This window comes from Narcine bancroftii, chromosome 4 (assembly GCF_036971445.1).
Source record: "Narcine bancroftii isolate sNarBan1 chromosome 4, sNarBan1.hap1, whole genome shotgun sequence".
Lineage (NCBI taxonomy): Eukaryota > Metazoa > Chordata > Chondrichthyes > Torpediniformes > Narcinidae > Narcine > Narcine bancroftii.
This window is the reverse complement of record NC_091472.1, coordinates 290912561-290927438: the sequence shown is the minus strand read 5'-3', so window position 1 is coordinate 290927438 and position 14878 is coordinate 290912561. Positions and strand designations below refer to the sequence as shown.

Below are 14878 nucleotides of genomic sequence, written 5' to 3'. Positions count from 1 at the left end.
AGGAATTATCCAAATTAAATGCAATAAGAAAATATGCTGGCTGAGAAACAAACATGACCAAATAAATGTCCTGACGTGGGATTCAGACTACTTTAGTGCCCAAAGTTTAAAGTATGAAGAAGTAAAAATTTGCAGAATGAGATCTTCTCACAAAGATCGTTAATTGCTAAAGGAATGATGTCCAGATAAGAGATAGGGAATCCTTGGGTCAACCTTCTGAGTTTACTGTCTGAGATACTAATAGAATGTATTAGTAGAACTTAAGGTGGGAAATAGTCAATCGAAGCAATGGGAACATCGGAGAGAACTGGCCTGAAAGTAGCAGTCAATCTTTAATATTCATGGCAACAATGGAGTAAGATAACATGGAAAGAAACAAAAAGAGGTAGAGAATAAGCTCTGAAAATGCCTTAAAAAATGCCACTGGGAACCAAATCCCATCCCATTTGAGTGTACACATCTACTACAGAATGCTTAATGGATATTGAATATCCATCTAGTTTTATAAAATATTGCTGAAATATTGTACCTACATGTTAATTTTTGCATAAACAAATAAAACAATCTGTTGTTATCAATAAAGTGCCAAGTCTAATCATCAAGGATAAATGATATTTTATTTTCAAATTATATTGAATAGCAAATGAAAAAATAGGAAACAAAATGTTGTTAGTTTTATACCTTTTGAGTGGAATAAAATTAGTGGAACTGATCTCAATGAAAATAAAGGGAAACTGAGGGAGGACTACAATTCACTGCACTGAATTTTCAAGTGAACTAGTTATTCTAATCTCTCTTTTGATTGCTTAAAAAAGACTTCATGATGTGTCAGCGTTTAATTTGTTATCAGGTTTGAGAAAGAAGGAAAGGAAAAAGGACAAAAATAAAATTAATTACAGACAGAAAGCATAGTTTCAGATTCTAATTGTGGGTGAAGAGATAGTGCAGCAATTAGGCTGCCACTTAATCCTAAGGAACTAAGTTTGATCCTCAATGTGGCATTTCTGATTGTGGACATGTCCAGTCCAGTTCACATTAAAAAATTAAAGGCAATGGATAGAATTAACTCTTGAACTGTAAAGGAAGCCATTAACAGAGTGAAAGACTTATTTTGTGGCTAAACGGACCTGCCGAACTGGTAAACATCCTAGAGGAAATAAACTGAAAACATATGTCATATGCAAACAAACTCCTCATTGACAATAGTCCAATTGGAACTGTAACAAGTTTCCAGTTTAATCTTGGGTATTATTTTGAAAACAATTAACGAAACGAGAACAGAGAGCACTGCTGCCAAAGACAGAAAGTTTCAATTTTCATTTCAGTGAATTGCTAACACTGAGCTTTGGCTACTGACCATAAATCACAGCAAAAGCAAGAACATGTATGTTTCAATACAGGCAATACTGGCAATAAACTGGGTTTGCCCTTGGTGTGCATTCACTTCTATGGGGTGAATCATGGATATCCTATTAATAAGGACATTAACTTGTGTACAGTGAACAACTAAAAGATCCAGACATGGCAGAACAATTAATTCAGGTAACATTTGACACAAATTTGATGTCAGCCCTCCCACTTTGAGCACAGTGGTCCAATTAATCCCCTCTTTTAACCTCCCAAGTTGAAAATGCACTAGCAACAAGAAAGGGTTCCTAACAGTATAAATTAAAATAATAATCAACATTTTTTTAATGGTTTTTGATATTCAAATGTTCCCATACAAGGGTTGAATGTAGAATGACATGTGGTGAAGAAAAAGTGCTGAACAAACAGCAGGAGGAGGAGGCAGCTGAATGCTAGGACGTCATCTCTGGCTATGTTCACAGGAAAAGGGTTACCTCTCTGAATATCAATAAGAAAGCTGATGAAATGTAGGTACTTTAATAACTTCATCCACAGTGAAATTTGTAATCTCCTGCAAACACAACTGTAACCTTACAGGGACCATGTTGTGAGAAGATGACAAGGTGATTGTGAGCATTGATTTCAATGCTTTGCTCTCCTTGCAGGCTGGAGACGAGGTGTTTAAAATGTTGTTTAAGCAGTGTGACTGAAGCTTTCCATGTAAAGAGAGCAACAGCATTTCCAACACAGAGCCAATTGCTGTGCCATTCTGACATGCTACAAGCACAAAATTCAGGGCTGATAATCTGGTGCCGAACTGAGGGAGTTCTGCTGTATTTCAGACGAAATGTTAAACTAATGTCCCATTTACTCCATCAGGTGATTAAAAGGAGTAAGGGAATTATCCCGATACTATGATCAATGTTTTCATCTCCTCATATTTATTTTTTTTTAAATCTTGTGGCTCTCATCTTGCTTTTGGGAGATTGCAACATTACTGCACAGTCGGACTACATACATTTTATTAGTGAGTGAACTCTTACAGTACTTCGTTGGCTGTTTTGAAAGGTGCTATGTAAATGCCAATCTACCTTATCACAATTCATTTCATCCATAAGAGTATTTAGAATAAGATCATACAAGTTGGAGCGTTTGAATAAATCAAAAAATCACCAAGGATTCTAATTAACATATGCACGCTTTAAAAATGGCTCGAAATAGTTTATGGTTTTTTGGGTGATGTGGATGCTGGAACAAGCAACTGAGCAATATCATGCACCAATTGTATCAATTTTCACTCCAATTAATTAAACCATTTTTAATATGGATACCAACATTGGCATTGCACAGAAAATAAAATACTGTACAATACTTAATATTGCCCTAACTTTTAATTAAGAGTGATATTTTACTAGTGAAACTCTAACATCATTAGTAAAAAGCTGCTAACCTCTTGGCTACCTTCCACAATGGATGTTTTGTGCAATAGTGTATAACACATTTTTCAAATCATCAAATGCTGCAATGGATCAGCTGGTGACACTGTGATCTTTGACATTTTCGATCTGGAATAGGGAACTGAGCTGAGAATCCCTTCTGCCAATGGAGCTGTTTTGGAATAAACTTTATATTTATCAGTTGTCTACTTAATGTACTATTTACTAATTGGCTGGCACAAATGATGGTAAATGTATCCAAAGAAGAGTAAATTACTCATTAACTAATAGGGAGAGGAAGCAGTGCCGTATCACCTTTTCCTTTAGCATAAGATCAGAAGCGATCAGTGTGTATGTGCATGTGTGCATGTCCTTATTCTCAAGTTTGAAAGAACACAACTATTCTGAGATCATTTTATCCTTCCTGGCACCAAGAAAATGATCCTAATTCCCATGCTTTTGGAAGTTGCCCTTATGCCCATCATTATGGCATTTCCTCGACTCGCGCAGATTAGATCAAGGTTTAGAAGACTACCTTTGAATGCTTTATTGGCACTGGGGTGGAGGGTGGGATTGAGAGAGTGAAGTACAATGACTTTGCAGCTTTAAAAGGTTATGCCAATTAAAAGGCAACATCACTTTTCAAGAAGCCAATAGAAAGAGTACGAACCAGTGGGTGGCAGCAGCTGGAAGGGCTGCATTGTTAAACAGTTGTGTAATTATGTCTTCAGTTGGTTGTTTTTCCAGACTCTTTTGTGTAGTCTTCCAAAGGCGCTATTTGCCTTGGCGAGTCTGTTGTCTATCTCATTGTCGATCCTTGCATCTGATGAAATGGTGCAGCCGAGATAGGTAAACTGGTTGACCGTTTTGAGTTTTGTGTGCCCGATGGAGATGTGGGGGGGCTGGTAGTCATGGTGGGGAGCTGGCTGATGGAGGACCTCAGTTTTCTTCAGGCTGACTTCCAGGCCAAACATTTTGGCAGTTTCCGCAAAGCAGGACGTCAAGCGCTGAAGAGCTGGCTCTGAATGGGCAACTAAAGCGGCATCGTCTGCAAAGAGTAGTTCACGGACAAGTTTCTCTTGTGTCTTGGTGTGAGCTTGCAGGCGCCTCAGATTGAAGAGACTGCCATCCGTGCGGTACCGGATGTAAACAGCGTCTTCATTGTTGGGGTCTTTCATGGCTTGGTTCAGCATCATGCTGAAGAAGATTGAAAAGAGGGTTGGTGCGAGAACACAGCCTTGCTTCACGCCATTGTTAATGGAGAAGGGTTCAGAGAGCTCATTGCTGTATCTGACCCGACCTTGTTGGTTTTCGTGCAGTTGGATAATCATGTTGAGGAACTTTGGGGGACATCCGATGCGCTCTAGTATTTGCCAAAGCCCTTTCCTGCTCACGGTGTCGAAGGCTTTGGTGAGGTCAACAAAGGTGATGTAGAGTCCTTTGTTTTGTTCTCTGCACTTTTCTTGGAGCTGTCTGAGGGCAAAGACCATGTCAGTGGTTCCTCTGTTTGCGCGAAAGCCGCACTGTGATTCTGGGAGAATATTCTCAGCGACACTAGGTATTATTCTATTTAGTAGAATCCTAGCGAAGATTTTGCCTGCAATGGAGAGCAACGTGATTCCCCTGTAGTTTGAGCAGTCTGATTTCTCGCCTTTGTTTTTGTACAGGGTGATGATGGTGGCATCACGAAGATCCTGAGGCAGTTTACCTTGGTCCCAACAAAGCTTGAAAAACTCATGCAGTTTGGCATGCAGAGTTTTGCCGCCAGCCTTCCAGACTTCTGGGGGGATTCCATCCATACCTGCTGCTTTGCCACTTTTCAGTTGTTCGATTGCCTTATATGTCTCATCCAGGGTGGGAACCTCATCCAGCTCTAGCCTTAGGGGCTGTTGAGGGAGCTGGAGCAGGGCGGAATCTTGGACTGAGCGGTTGGTACTGAAAAGAGATTGGAAGTGTTCTGACCATCGGTTGAGGATGGAGATCTTGTCGCTGAGGAGGACTTTGCCGTCTGAGCTGCGCAGCGGGCTTTGGACTTGGGGTGAGGCGCCGTACACAGCCTTTAGAGCCTCGTAGAAACCCCTGAAGTCGCCAATGTCCGCGCTGAGCTGTGTTCGTTTGGCGAGGCTAGTCCACCACTCATTTTGGATCTCCCGGAGTTTGCGCTGAAGATGGCTGCATGCGCGACGGAAGGCTTGTTTCTTCTCTGGACAGGATGGCTTTGTAAAACCTCACAAAGATAAGCGTATACAGAGCCGTTGTCATACCCACACTCCTGTTCGGCTCCGAATCATGGGTCCTCTACCGGCACCACCTACGGCTCCTAGAACGCTTCCACCAGCGTTGTCTCCGCTCCATCCTCAACATCCATTGGAGCGCTCACACCCCTAACGTCGAGGTACTCGAGATGGCAGAGGTCGACAGCATCGAGTCCACGCTGCTGAAGATCCAGCTGCGCTGGATGGGTCACGTCTCCAGAATGGAGGACCATCGCCTTCCCAAGATCGTATTATATGGCGAGCTCTCCACTGGCCACCGTGACAGAGGTGCACCAAAGAAAAGGTACAAGGACTGCCTAAAGAAATCTCTTGGTGCCTGCCACATTGACCACCGCCAGTGGGCTGATAACGCCTCAAACCGTGCATCTTGGCGCCTCACAGTTTGGCGGGCAGCAGCCTCCTTTGAAGAAGACCGCAGAGCCCACCTCACTGACAAAAGGCAAAGGAGGAAAAACCCAACACCCAACCCCAACCAACCAATTTTCCCTTGCAACCGCTGCAATCGTGTCTGCCTGTCCCGCATCGGACTGGTCAGCCACAAACGAGCCTGCAGCTGACGTGGACTTTTTTACCCCCTCCATAAATCTTCGTCCGCGAAGCCAAGCCAAAGAAGAAAAGAAGAAGAATTATGTCTGTAAATTCCCACACCCTGTAATGCTCCCTTTTGCATGTCAGCCAGCAGCTGATTATTAATACATACAATTTACATCTCACATTCAATCAAAAGCAGTTTGGTAGAAACTCAGTCAGGTGAAAAATTAATAAGGGAAAATAAATTTAGGAGATACTTGATAAATGCTTTGGACTTCAATAATATGAATTCTTACACCAATTAATGAGATAATTTTTTCCAAGTATAATTACAGTTCATACAAATGCAACAATTTGAGAGTAAAGTGTGAAATAATCTGAGAGAACAAAGTCTTTTCAAATACCATCTGAAGGAATTATTAGCACCATTAATTTCATTATGAAGAAAAAGCGATTGATAATAGATTATTGGTAATTGCTTGATTATTTACTTTTATGAATAGCTTGTCACAAGTAATACTAGATTTGTGATTTATGTTATGCTAATGAGCTCATGAAAAATTCAAATATTTTAATTGTACTGTAATTTACAAACATGATAGTTTTGTAAAGGCCTTGATACTGCATGGGGATTTCTTTGCTGATGGTTTGGTATTCTCACATTTGGTAATGCAGAAAAACAAGTACTAACAATAATATTGGTTTTAGGTGAAGGATGTAATATGAATGCAAATTACAGATTTAGTATTTTGGTCCAACGCAAAGTTGGGAATGGAATGGGGCATGTACTTCGATTAGTTCCTCCTTTTTCTTTTATCCTGCAATGTGGTGTGATCTGTGATACCTCACCCAAATGGTAATTTCTTCTTAAAATCTTAAAAATTGAGGGTTGTCATCATAGATCATTCTTTATGTCCTTTCTAACATCCAGAGCATCAGTGTTTTTCAACAGAAAGCTTTCAGAAGCAGGAACAGTAATTGTTTTTTTTCCCTCTTACTTAATGTCTAGATCAAATTTTGAAAATCTCCATCGATCCCATGGTCATTCAATAAACTAACTCGGATATTAAGCAGGATCTGAGTGAATGATCATCTATTGAACGTGGCTGTGGCGCAGACCCTCTGCCAGTGAAAATACATTAGCATTAGTATTTTTCATCCTAATTTCAACCTATTTCCAGCAGACTCGTGTTGTAGCTTTCCAAATGCTTCCTGCAACTGTACCACAGTCCTCCACTGTTAAGGGGCAACAAAACACAAAGGTAAAAGAAAATGGAGGGAGAGGACTGCAATCTATCGATGCTTCAACTTGTCATCTGATTGTTTATTAAGATGGTTTTAAGAAAGGTGATGAGCTGGTTTTTTTACTGTTTCAGCCATAAACCTCAGGTAGCTCTCTCTGATCTAATTCAGAATCTTGGTGGTTCCAATTTATATTTATATTTAATGAATATGGCTTACATGACAGTACTGAGAAAGTGTCCAGAAGTGAAATCTTTCAGATAAGATTTACATAAGGTCCCCACATGCCCTCTAACCTGAACAACACATGCAATGGCAAAGAGGCATGATTTATGTCACTTCACTTTCTTGTTGCTATTTGTGAAACTTGCTGTGGGAAAACTAGATGATGTGTTTCCAACATTATAAAAGTGAATATCTTTTTTAAAAATTGAACATGGAAAGGACTGAGGGCTTGTATAGTTTAAAAAATAATAATTTTAGTTTTGAGATATGGCACGTTGACAGGCCCTTCTAGTCCATGAGCCTGCACCACCCAAATACACGCAATTAACCTACAAATCCTGTAAATTTGTGGAATGTAAGAGGAAATTGGAGCACCTGAAGCAAAACCACATGGAGACAGGTAGAACATACATACTCTTTACAGAGGCAGATTTGAAACCAGGTCACTGGTACTGTAACAACATTGTGCTAAACCAGGCAGCAGGGTTGGGATAATAGTTAGTGCAACATTGTTACAGTACCAGCGATTGGGACTAGGGATTGAATCCCACGCTGCCCGTAAAGAGTTGGTATTTTCTCCCTCTGTCTGCATGGGTTTTCCCCGGGGGCTCCGGTTTCCTTCCACTGTTAGGAAATGTACTGGCATTGTAGGTTAATTGGCTGTAAATTGGGCGGCATGGGCTCATGGGTCGAAATGGCCTGTTACTATGCTCGGTATCTAAATTTTAAAAAAAATTAAACCCTGCACTAACAATGCCACTCGTAGTTAGTTCAAACATTATCATTTAATACCACAAGCCTGAAAGGCTGAATCAATGATGGCGATTTTATTGTAACGCATATTTGACAATAGATGTGCCGAAACTCCTGCTGCAGGTGAACAGGTAAAGGTAAAAGCTCCATTATTGTCACATAATACTACATATAGAATGTAACATACAAGAAATTCTTTACCTTTGTCTTCCGTAAGGAAGACAGAGAGTCGCCACTTTGTCCAGCGCCTCTCACAGAAATGAGTACTTGTAAAGAAAAAATAATAAACTAATTGAATGAAATTAAAAGAATCAATAAACACATAAGATAAATATTCACAGTATTAGTGCAGAATAAGTGACTTGCAATAGAGCAGACAATCCATGATTAATGTGCCAAGGCGAGTCCGACAGCTGTTAGAAAGAAACTGTTTTTGAACTTAGAAGTACCTTCTGCCCAAGTATTAGCAGAGAGAAGTCTGTTGACCAGGGTGCTGTGGGTCCTTTATAATGTTAGGTACCTTCTTGAGGCATTGCCTCACATAGATATCTGTAATGGATAGGAGGTCAGAGGTTGTGGTGGATTTGGCTAGCCTTACTATCTTCTGCAGCTTTTTGTGTTCCTGGCTGTTATATTCCCAAAGCAGGGTATGATATGGCCGGCCAATATACTGAATATTTCAGTGTACAAGTCAAATTGTGAAACCCAAAAAAAACCACAAAAAATGGGGGTCGACTTATAAACCAAATATTCTTTTGAGACCTTAAATTCAGCTCAAAATCCAATCCGTGATGATCCAGTGTATAGGTCAACCCTTGAAAAACCAAAAAAAAAACAGACTGACAGATTTTCACTGAGATTTTTATTGAAAACAACACAATTAGCACCCTTCAAAATCACTCTCATTGTCTGAAAACAACACCACATTTGGAAACTTTCAAAATCACTCTCGTTATCGTCGTCTAAGGCAAAGATGGCAGCAAGCACATCCATACTCCCTCTGTTTAAATAGTTATCATATGGGTCCCAGTCTGTATCTGATGAGGCAGCTTTGTCATTAGTGTCCCCAATACATCATTTTCCGTGTCATCAATTGCACGGGATACCACACTTTTTAAACTATTTTATCACAGTCTCTACTTTAACTTTGACCCATATCTTGAGCACGAAACTTCGTGTATCAAGTGATGCAGCAGGCATTGCCCCACCTTTTGTAAACTACTTTTCTCCACTCAACATCCATGTATTCCAATCCTTGCGCACATGGTCTTCGAGTGGCTTGTTCAAGCAGACATCGAGAGGTTGCAATATAGACATCAAGCCACCCGGGATAACCGCCATGTAAGTATTATGTAGTGCTAATCTACTTTTAGTGTTCTCAGTTAAGTGGCTGCAAATCATATCCCAGACCAGCAAACTCCGTTCTTTGCGTAAACCCCTGACCGCCTCTTCCACGCATTGCCTAGCAATAGTTTTACACCATTTTCATCCCTCCATCCTTTTTCATGAAAAATGTACAAAAATACTTGCAGCAAATTTTATTTTAGGTTTAATTTTGCGTTTGAAGATTACCATGGGTCTGAACTTTGTCCCATCAGCCATGTACGATAACTCCACGGTAAGCCAGGTTCTTTCGTGGCCTATACTTCTGGTTTGCACAGTTTTGACCCCTTTCCATTCCACTGTTATATTGCCTATCATGTCGAAATTCATGGGGGTTTTGTCCATGTTTCAGATATTTGTCAATGCAAACTGATGTTTCTGCTGGTTCCATATTATAAACTGGTGAAAACGTAAAACTTTATGATCAAGATCATTTGGTAGTTTCTGAGCAATTTTTGTTTTTTGGCATAATACCAGATTTTTCCTGTTCATGAAACGGCTGTATCAACCTTCTGTAGCCTCAAAGTCTTCACTGAGGTCTGGGTGCGACTTCAGTGCAAATATTCTTATTTTAATTTGGGTGACTATGTAGCAATCTTGCCTCTGTTCATGTACCCATTCTGCAATGTGATTTTCCAACTCTGGCCAATGAGTGATTCCTTTTCTCAAAGAACATTGCTTTTTTGGTATTTTTCTTAGTCTTTTCTTTCTTCCTCCAATCTCTTACCAACTTCTCATATACATCAAATTAACTTGCAGCAGCGAAGTTGTTGGTTTTCTTGGCCATTTCTATCATTTTCAACTGAAAGCTTGTTCCATATTTTCATTGTGTGCTGCGTGGTGTCGATGGACCCTCCAAGATAGCAATCCGTGCAATCATATGGGGGTTGACTATACACGCTGGTCAACGGCCCATCTCAGGCATCGTGATCTTTGGGGGTTGACATATGCCAAATATACCATAAAGCCCTTAAAATGATGCTGAAAAGGGGGAGGTTCAACTTGTACGCTGACTTATATACCGAAATATATGGTACTTTTAGAATGCATCTGTACAAATTTCATGGATTATCTAATGACATGCCATATCTCTTGAGACTCTTTAAGATGTAGACGCATTGGTGTATCTTCTTCATTGTTGCCTCAATGTGTTGACTTTAGGAAGGGGCTTCCAAAATATGAAATCTCAGCAACTTGAACACTCTGACACCCCCCCCCCCCCAAAAAAACTCAATTTTTTTCCGTGACTAAGAAAATATTGCAGAATCTTATTCCTTTACCACAAAAGAATTGCTAGTGCGTGGGAAATGGGGCAAATGTCTTCTGACGATCCAGAAGCCAAATCATTATTTCCAAACGTTCAGAAGCAGATTATCAGAGTTTTACTAAATCCATAAGGCACAATTCAGCACGGTAATGAAAAATGTTCCACTTCCCTTCAACTCTGAACATATTCAAGAAACTCAACCGCACTTTAGTAAAAGCACACACTTGACTGGTTTCCCTGATTAAATATTCCCTCTCTCTATCTTGAGCTAAATCCAGCTGCATTGTGTATTATCTTCAACATGTAACGCAAGAAATTTGCCTCGGTCATTTCCCTGAGGATGTTTGCTGAGGTCTGGGAATCTTCCCATCATATCCACAATGAATAGGTGATCGTGGAAAATTTAAGATGACAGCCATGATAAACAAACAGGAATATTTCGCACAGGAAAAGCAACCTTATTTCTTATTTCCACATCTGAAATCTTTAATATAATCAAGCTACTGAATGCAGATAATACAACCCTTTACCTGAATTCAGAGATAAATCCATTGCAGACATATCTGACACAATGCTACTTTCTCTGCTGCTGGTCAGATCGCTTTCCCCTTTAGTATACAAATCCAGCTGATCCTGAATTGCCTGCTCATCTTTTCCAGCAGTTAGCTGGCCTGAGTTTTCATCATCTGCTTTGCTCTGCACATCAGTTGCCAACTGATCGCTGGGTGGATCTTGGCTTTCTTCTGGTGAATCTGCATAAACAAAGAATACAATCAAAGATTTACAAAAACTGCAGAAATAAAACAAAAATTAGTAGAAATATCACCAAATTCAAATAAAACAGTCATTAACGACCCTCAGAGTGGTGGCTGTGCTTGTTTCACTGCTCACCCACCACATTGGTGACCCCAACGAGCCCAGACATTTTTGTGGACTCTTAACCATGGATTCGGCAGAGGTTAATGCCGTCTCGATCAAGCTTCCCCCCTTCTGGACCCACCGCCCGAGGATGTGGTTTGGGCAAAAACGGAAGCACAGTTCCTGCTTCAAAACATCTCCACAGAGGCCACGATGTTTTACCACATCGTGAGTGCGCTGGACCAAGACACAGGAGCAAGGGTGGATGACCTCATCTACCACCTCCCGGCTGTGGGCAAGTACACCGCCCTCAAAGACCTGCTACTGGGGACATTTGGACTCACCCTCCAGCAACGGACTTCCAGGCTCCTGCACCTGGATGGGCTCGATGGACGAAATGCTGGCCCTGGCGGAAGACCACAAGCCCTGTTTTCACTTCTGCCAATTTTCCTCGAGCAGATGCCAGAGGACATCCAGTTGCTCCTCACCGATGAGGATTTCTCGGACCCACACAAAGCTGCAGCCCGGGTGGATGCCCTCTGGCAAACGAAGAGGGAGAACAAGGCAGCCCTCAACCAGGTGGCACGGCCAGGATTCAGTCAACCGCAAGCCGCCCCCAAGACCAAGCTGGAGGAGAGCCAGTTGACCTGGTGTTTCTACCATCAGCGCTGGGGAGCACAAGTCCTTAAGTCCCGATAACCCTGCAGGTTTCAGGGAAACGATCAGGCCAGCTGCTGTTGATTGCTGTGAGGACTGGCCATGTGAACAGCCTCCTTCATGTTATGCACAAATCCACTGGTCGCTGCTTCCTGGTGGACACAGGGGCCGAGTTGAGCATTCTACCCCCCACAGCCTTAGAGGCTCGCACCCAATCTTGCGGTCCAACCCTGCGGGCAGCCAACGGCTCCGCCATCAAGATCCAGATCGCCAAGGAAAAATTCCACTGGAGGTTTGTGCTTGCCTCAGTGGGCACCGCGCTGTTGGGGGCCAACTTCCTGAGGGCTCATAGTCTACACGAAGGGGAAGAGGCTGGTCAATGCTTGCACATTCCACTCCGTACAACTGGACATGGCAGACACCTGTAAGCTGGAAATCGCCACCGTAGCAACCGCCAAGGAGGAGTTTTCCAGACTACAGGAGATGAGAATGGTCCATCACTCAAACAGTGCCTGGGCATCGCCGCTCCACATGGTCCCGAAATCATCTGGGGCTGAAGGCCCTGCGGGGACTACTGTTTGTGGAACAATGCAACCACTCCTGACAAGTATCCAGTTCCCCATATACAGGACTTCTCCTCCAACCTCCATGGCGCACGGATTTTCTCCAAAGTGGACCTCATGTGGGGATACCATCAGATCCCAGTGCACCCAGACAACGTGGGTAAGACGGCCAATATCACCCCCTTCTGCCTCTTTGAGTTCCTCCACATGCCGTTTGGTTTAAAGAATATGGTCCAGACGTTCTAGCCCCTCATAGACATGGTGGGAAAGGACCTGGACTTTGTGTTCATCTACCTGGACAATATACTGATTGCAAATCCCAACCGCGAGGAGCACAAAGCCCACCTCCGCACCCTGTTTGCCCGGCTGGCAGATTTTGGCCTTACGGTCAACTCGGCCAAATGCCAGTTCGGCAAGGAGTCCCTCCAGTTCCTGCAGCAAACCATTTCGGCGGCTGGGGCCACCCCGGCGCCGGAGAAGGTGGCAGCCGTCCAATATTTCCTCAAACCCTACACTCTTAAAGGCCTGCAGGAATTCGTGGGGGTGGTGAACTTTAACCATCGTTTCATCCCCGGGGCCGCCCGTACCATGCGCCCATTGTTCGCGCTGATTGTCACCAAAGTAAAAACCTTATCCTGGTCGGAAGAGGTGGACAAGGCATTCACGGCGACAAAGGAGGCCCTTGCCAGCGCGACGCTGCTGATGCACCCACCACTGGCCTTTTTCAGCAAGCAGCTGCGACCGCCAGAGCTCAAATACAGCTCCTTCGACCGGGAGCTCCTGGCATTGAACTTGGCCATCCGCCATTTTCGTTACTTCCTGGAGGGCAGGCCTTTCACAGTTTTCACCGACCACAAGCCCCTCACCCAGGTGCTGGTGATGGCCAAGGACTCATGGACCGCCGGACAACAGCGCCACCTCTCGTACGTGTCGGAGTTCACTACTGACATCTGGCACAGGCCAAGCAAGGACAATGTGGTGGCGGACGGACTCTCGCGCCTGGCCATCAACACATTCGTCTCCGGGTTGGACTACGTACAACTATCCCCGGCCCAGCGAACCGATGCAGAGAAGCAAGCCCTGTGGACTGTCAACTCAGGCCTCGAACTCAAGGACATCCAAGTACCCAACAGCCCAGACACGCTGCTCTGCCACATTTCAACAGGTACGCCACGTCCGGTAGTCCCACCGCACTGGAGAGCAAGAGTCTTCAGTCTGGTACATGACCTCGCTCATCCTACAGTAAAGGCGGCCATGCGGATGGTCATGGAGCAGTTCGTGTGGCATGGGCTTAAAAAAGAGGTGGAGGAGCTGGCCAGGAACTGCACCAGGTGTCAGATCTCCAAGGTCCACTGGCACACACAGGCTCCCATCCAGGACTTCGACTCGGCAGCTCGCAGTTTTTAGCACATCCACGTAGATGTCATTGGCCCCTTGTCGGTGTCCAGGTAGGCATCTTACCTACTCACGGTGGTGGACCGAGCCACAAGATGGCCCGAGGCTATCCCCATCAAGGAAGCCTCTGTGGAGACGTGTGCCAGGACCCTGGTCAGCCAGTGGATCGCCCGGTTCTAGGTCCCGTCGCACATTGCCAGCGACAGGGGTGCCCAGTTCACATCTGCTCTGTGGACCCAAATGGCGAAATTCCTGGGGGTCAAGCTCCACCACACCACGGCCTACCATCCGCAGTCTAATGGTTTGGTGGAGAGGTTCCACCGGCACGTTAATTCCTCATTCATGGCCAGACTCACTGGCCCGGACTGGGCAGACGAACTACTCTGGGTCCTCCTCGGGATCAGGCCGGCACCCAAAGAGGACCTTCAAGCCTCGACAGCAGAAATGGTACACGGTGCACCACTCTCCCTGCCCGGCGAGTTCTTCGGCCCGGAACTCGACACCATGCCCGAGGATGCGAACCAGCTGGCGGATCTCCGCAAGAAACTGGCATCCCTGGCCCCCCCCCCACCCCCAGTCCGCCACAGCACTCAGCCAGCCCACCTCCCCAAGGAACTCAACTCTGCCCAATTCGTGTTCATTCAGAGAGGACCACAGGCAGCACCACTACAGCGCCCGTACGAGGGTCTGTACAAGGTTCTACACCGGTCCGGCGGAACCTTCACACTAGACGTTGGGGGGAGGGAGGAACTTTTCACGGAGGACCGCCTGAAGGCAGCCCATCTGGACTTGTTACAGCCGGTGCAGACGGCCAGGCCCAAGCGACGGGGCCGCCCGCCCAAGCAGCAAGACGCATAGCCGGTTCTGGGGGGGGGAGGGTTGTGTGGCGGCACACTCACTCAGGACAAACTGGCCCCGCTTGTAACGCTGCATGGTGGGGCAGCC

The 14878-nt window shown here is 44.3% G+C and overlaps 1 protein-coding gene across 2 annotated transcripts in view; it reads right to left on the bottom strand.

Annotated features, from left to right (window-relative positions):
• Window positions 1–14878, bottom strand: part of ifih1 (interferon induced with helicase C domain 1) — a 104736-nt gene that overhangs the window by 65309 nt on the left and 24549 nt on the right. For both annotated transcript variants that reach the window (XM_069935355.1, XM_069935356.1), the window contains exon 3: window positions 10991–11212. In XM_069935355.1, coding sequence (XP_069791456.1) covers window positions 10991–11212 — 222 coding nt within the window. The remainder of the gene's footprint in view (window positions 1–10990; window positions 11213–14878) is intronic.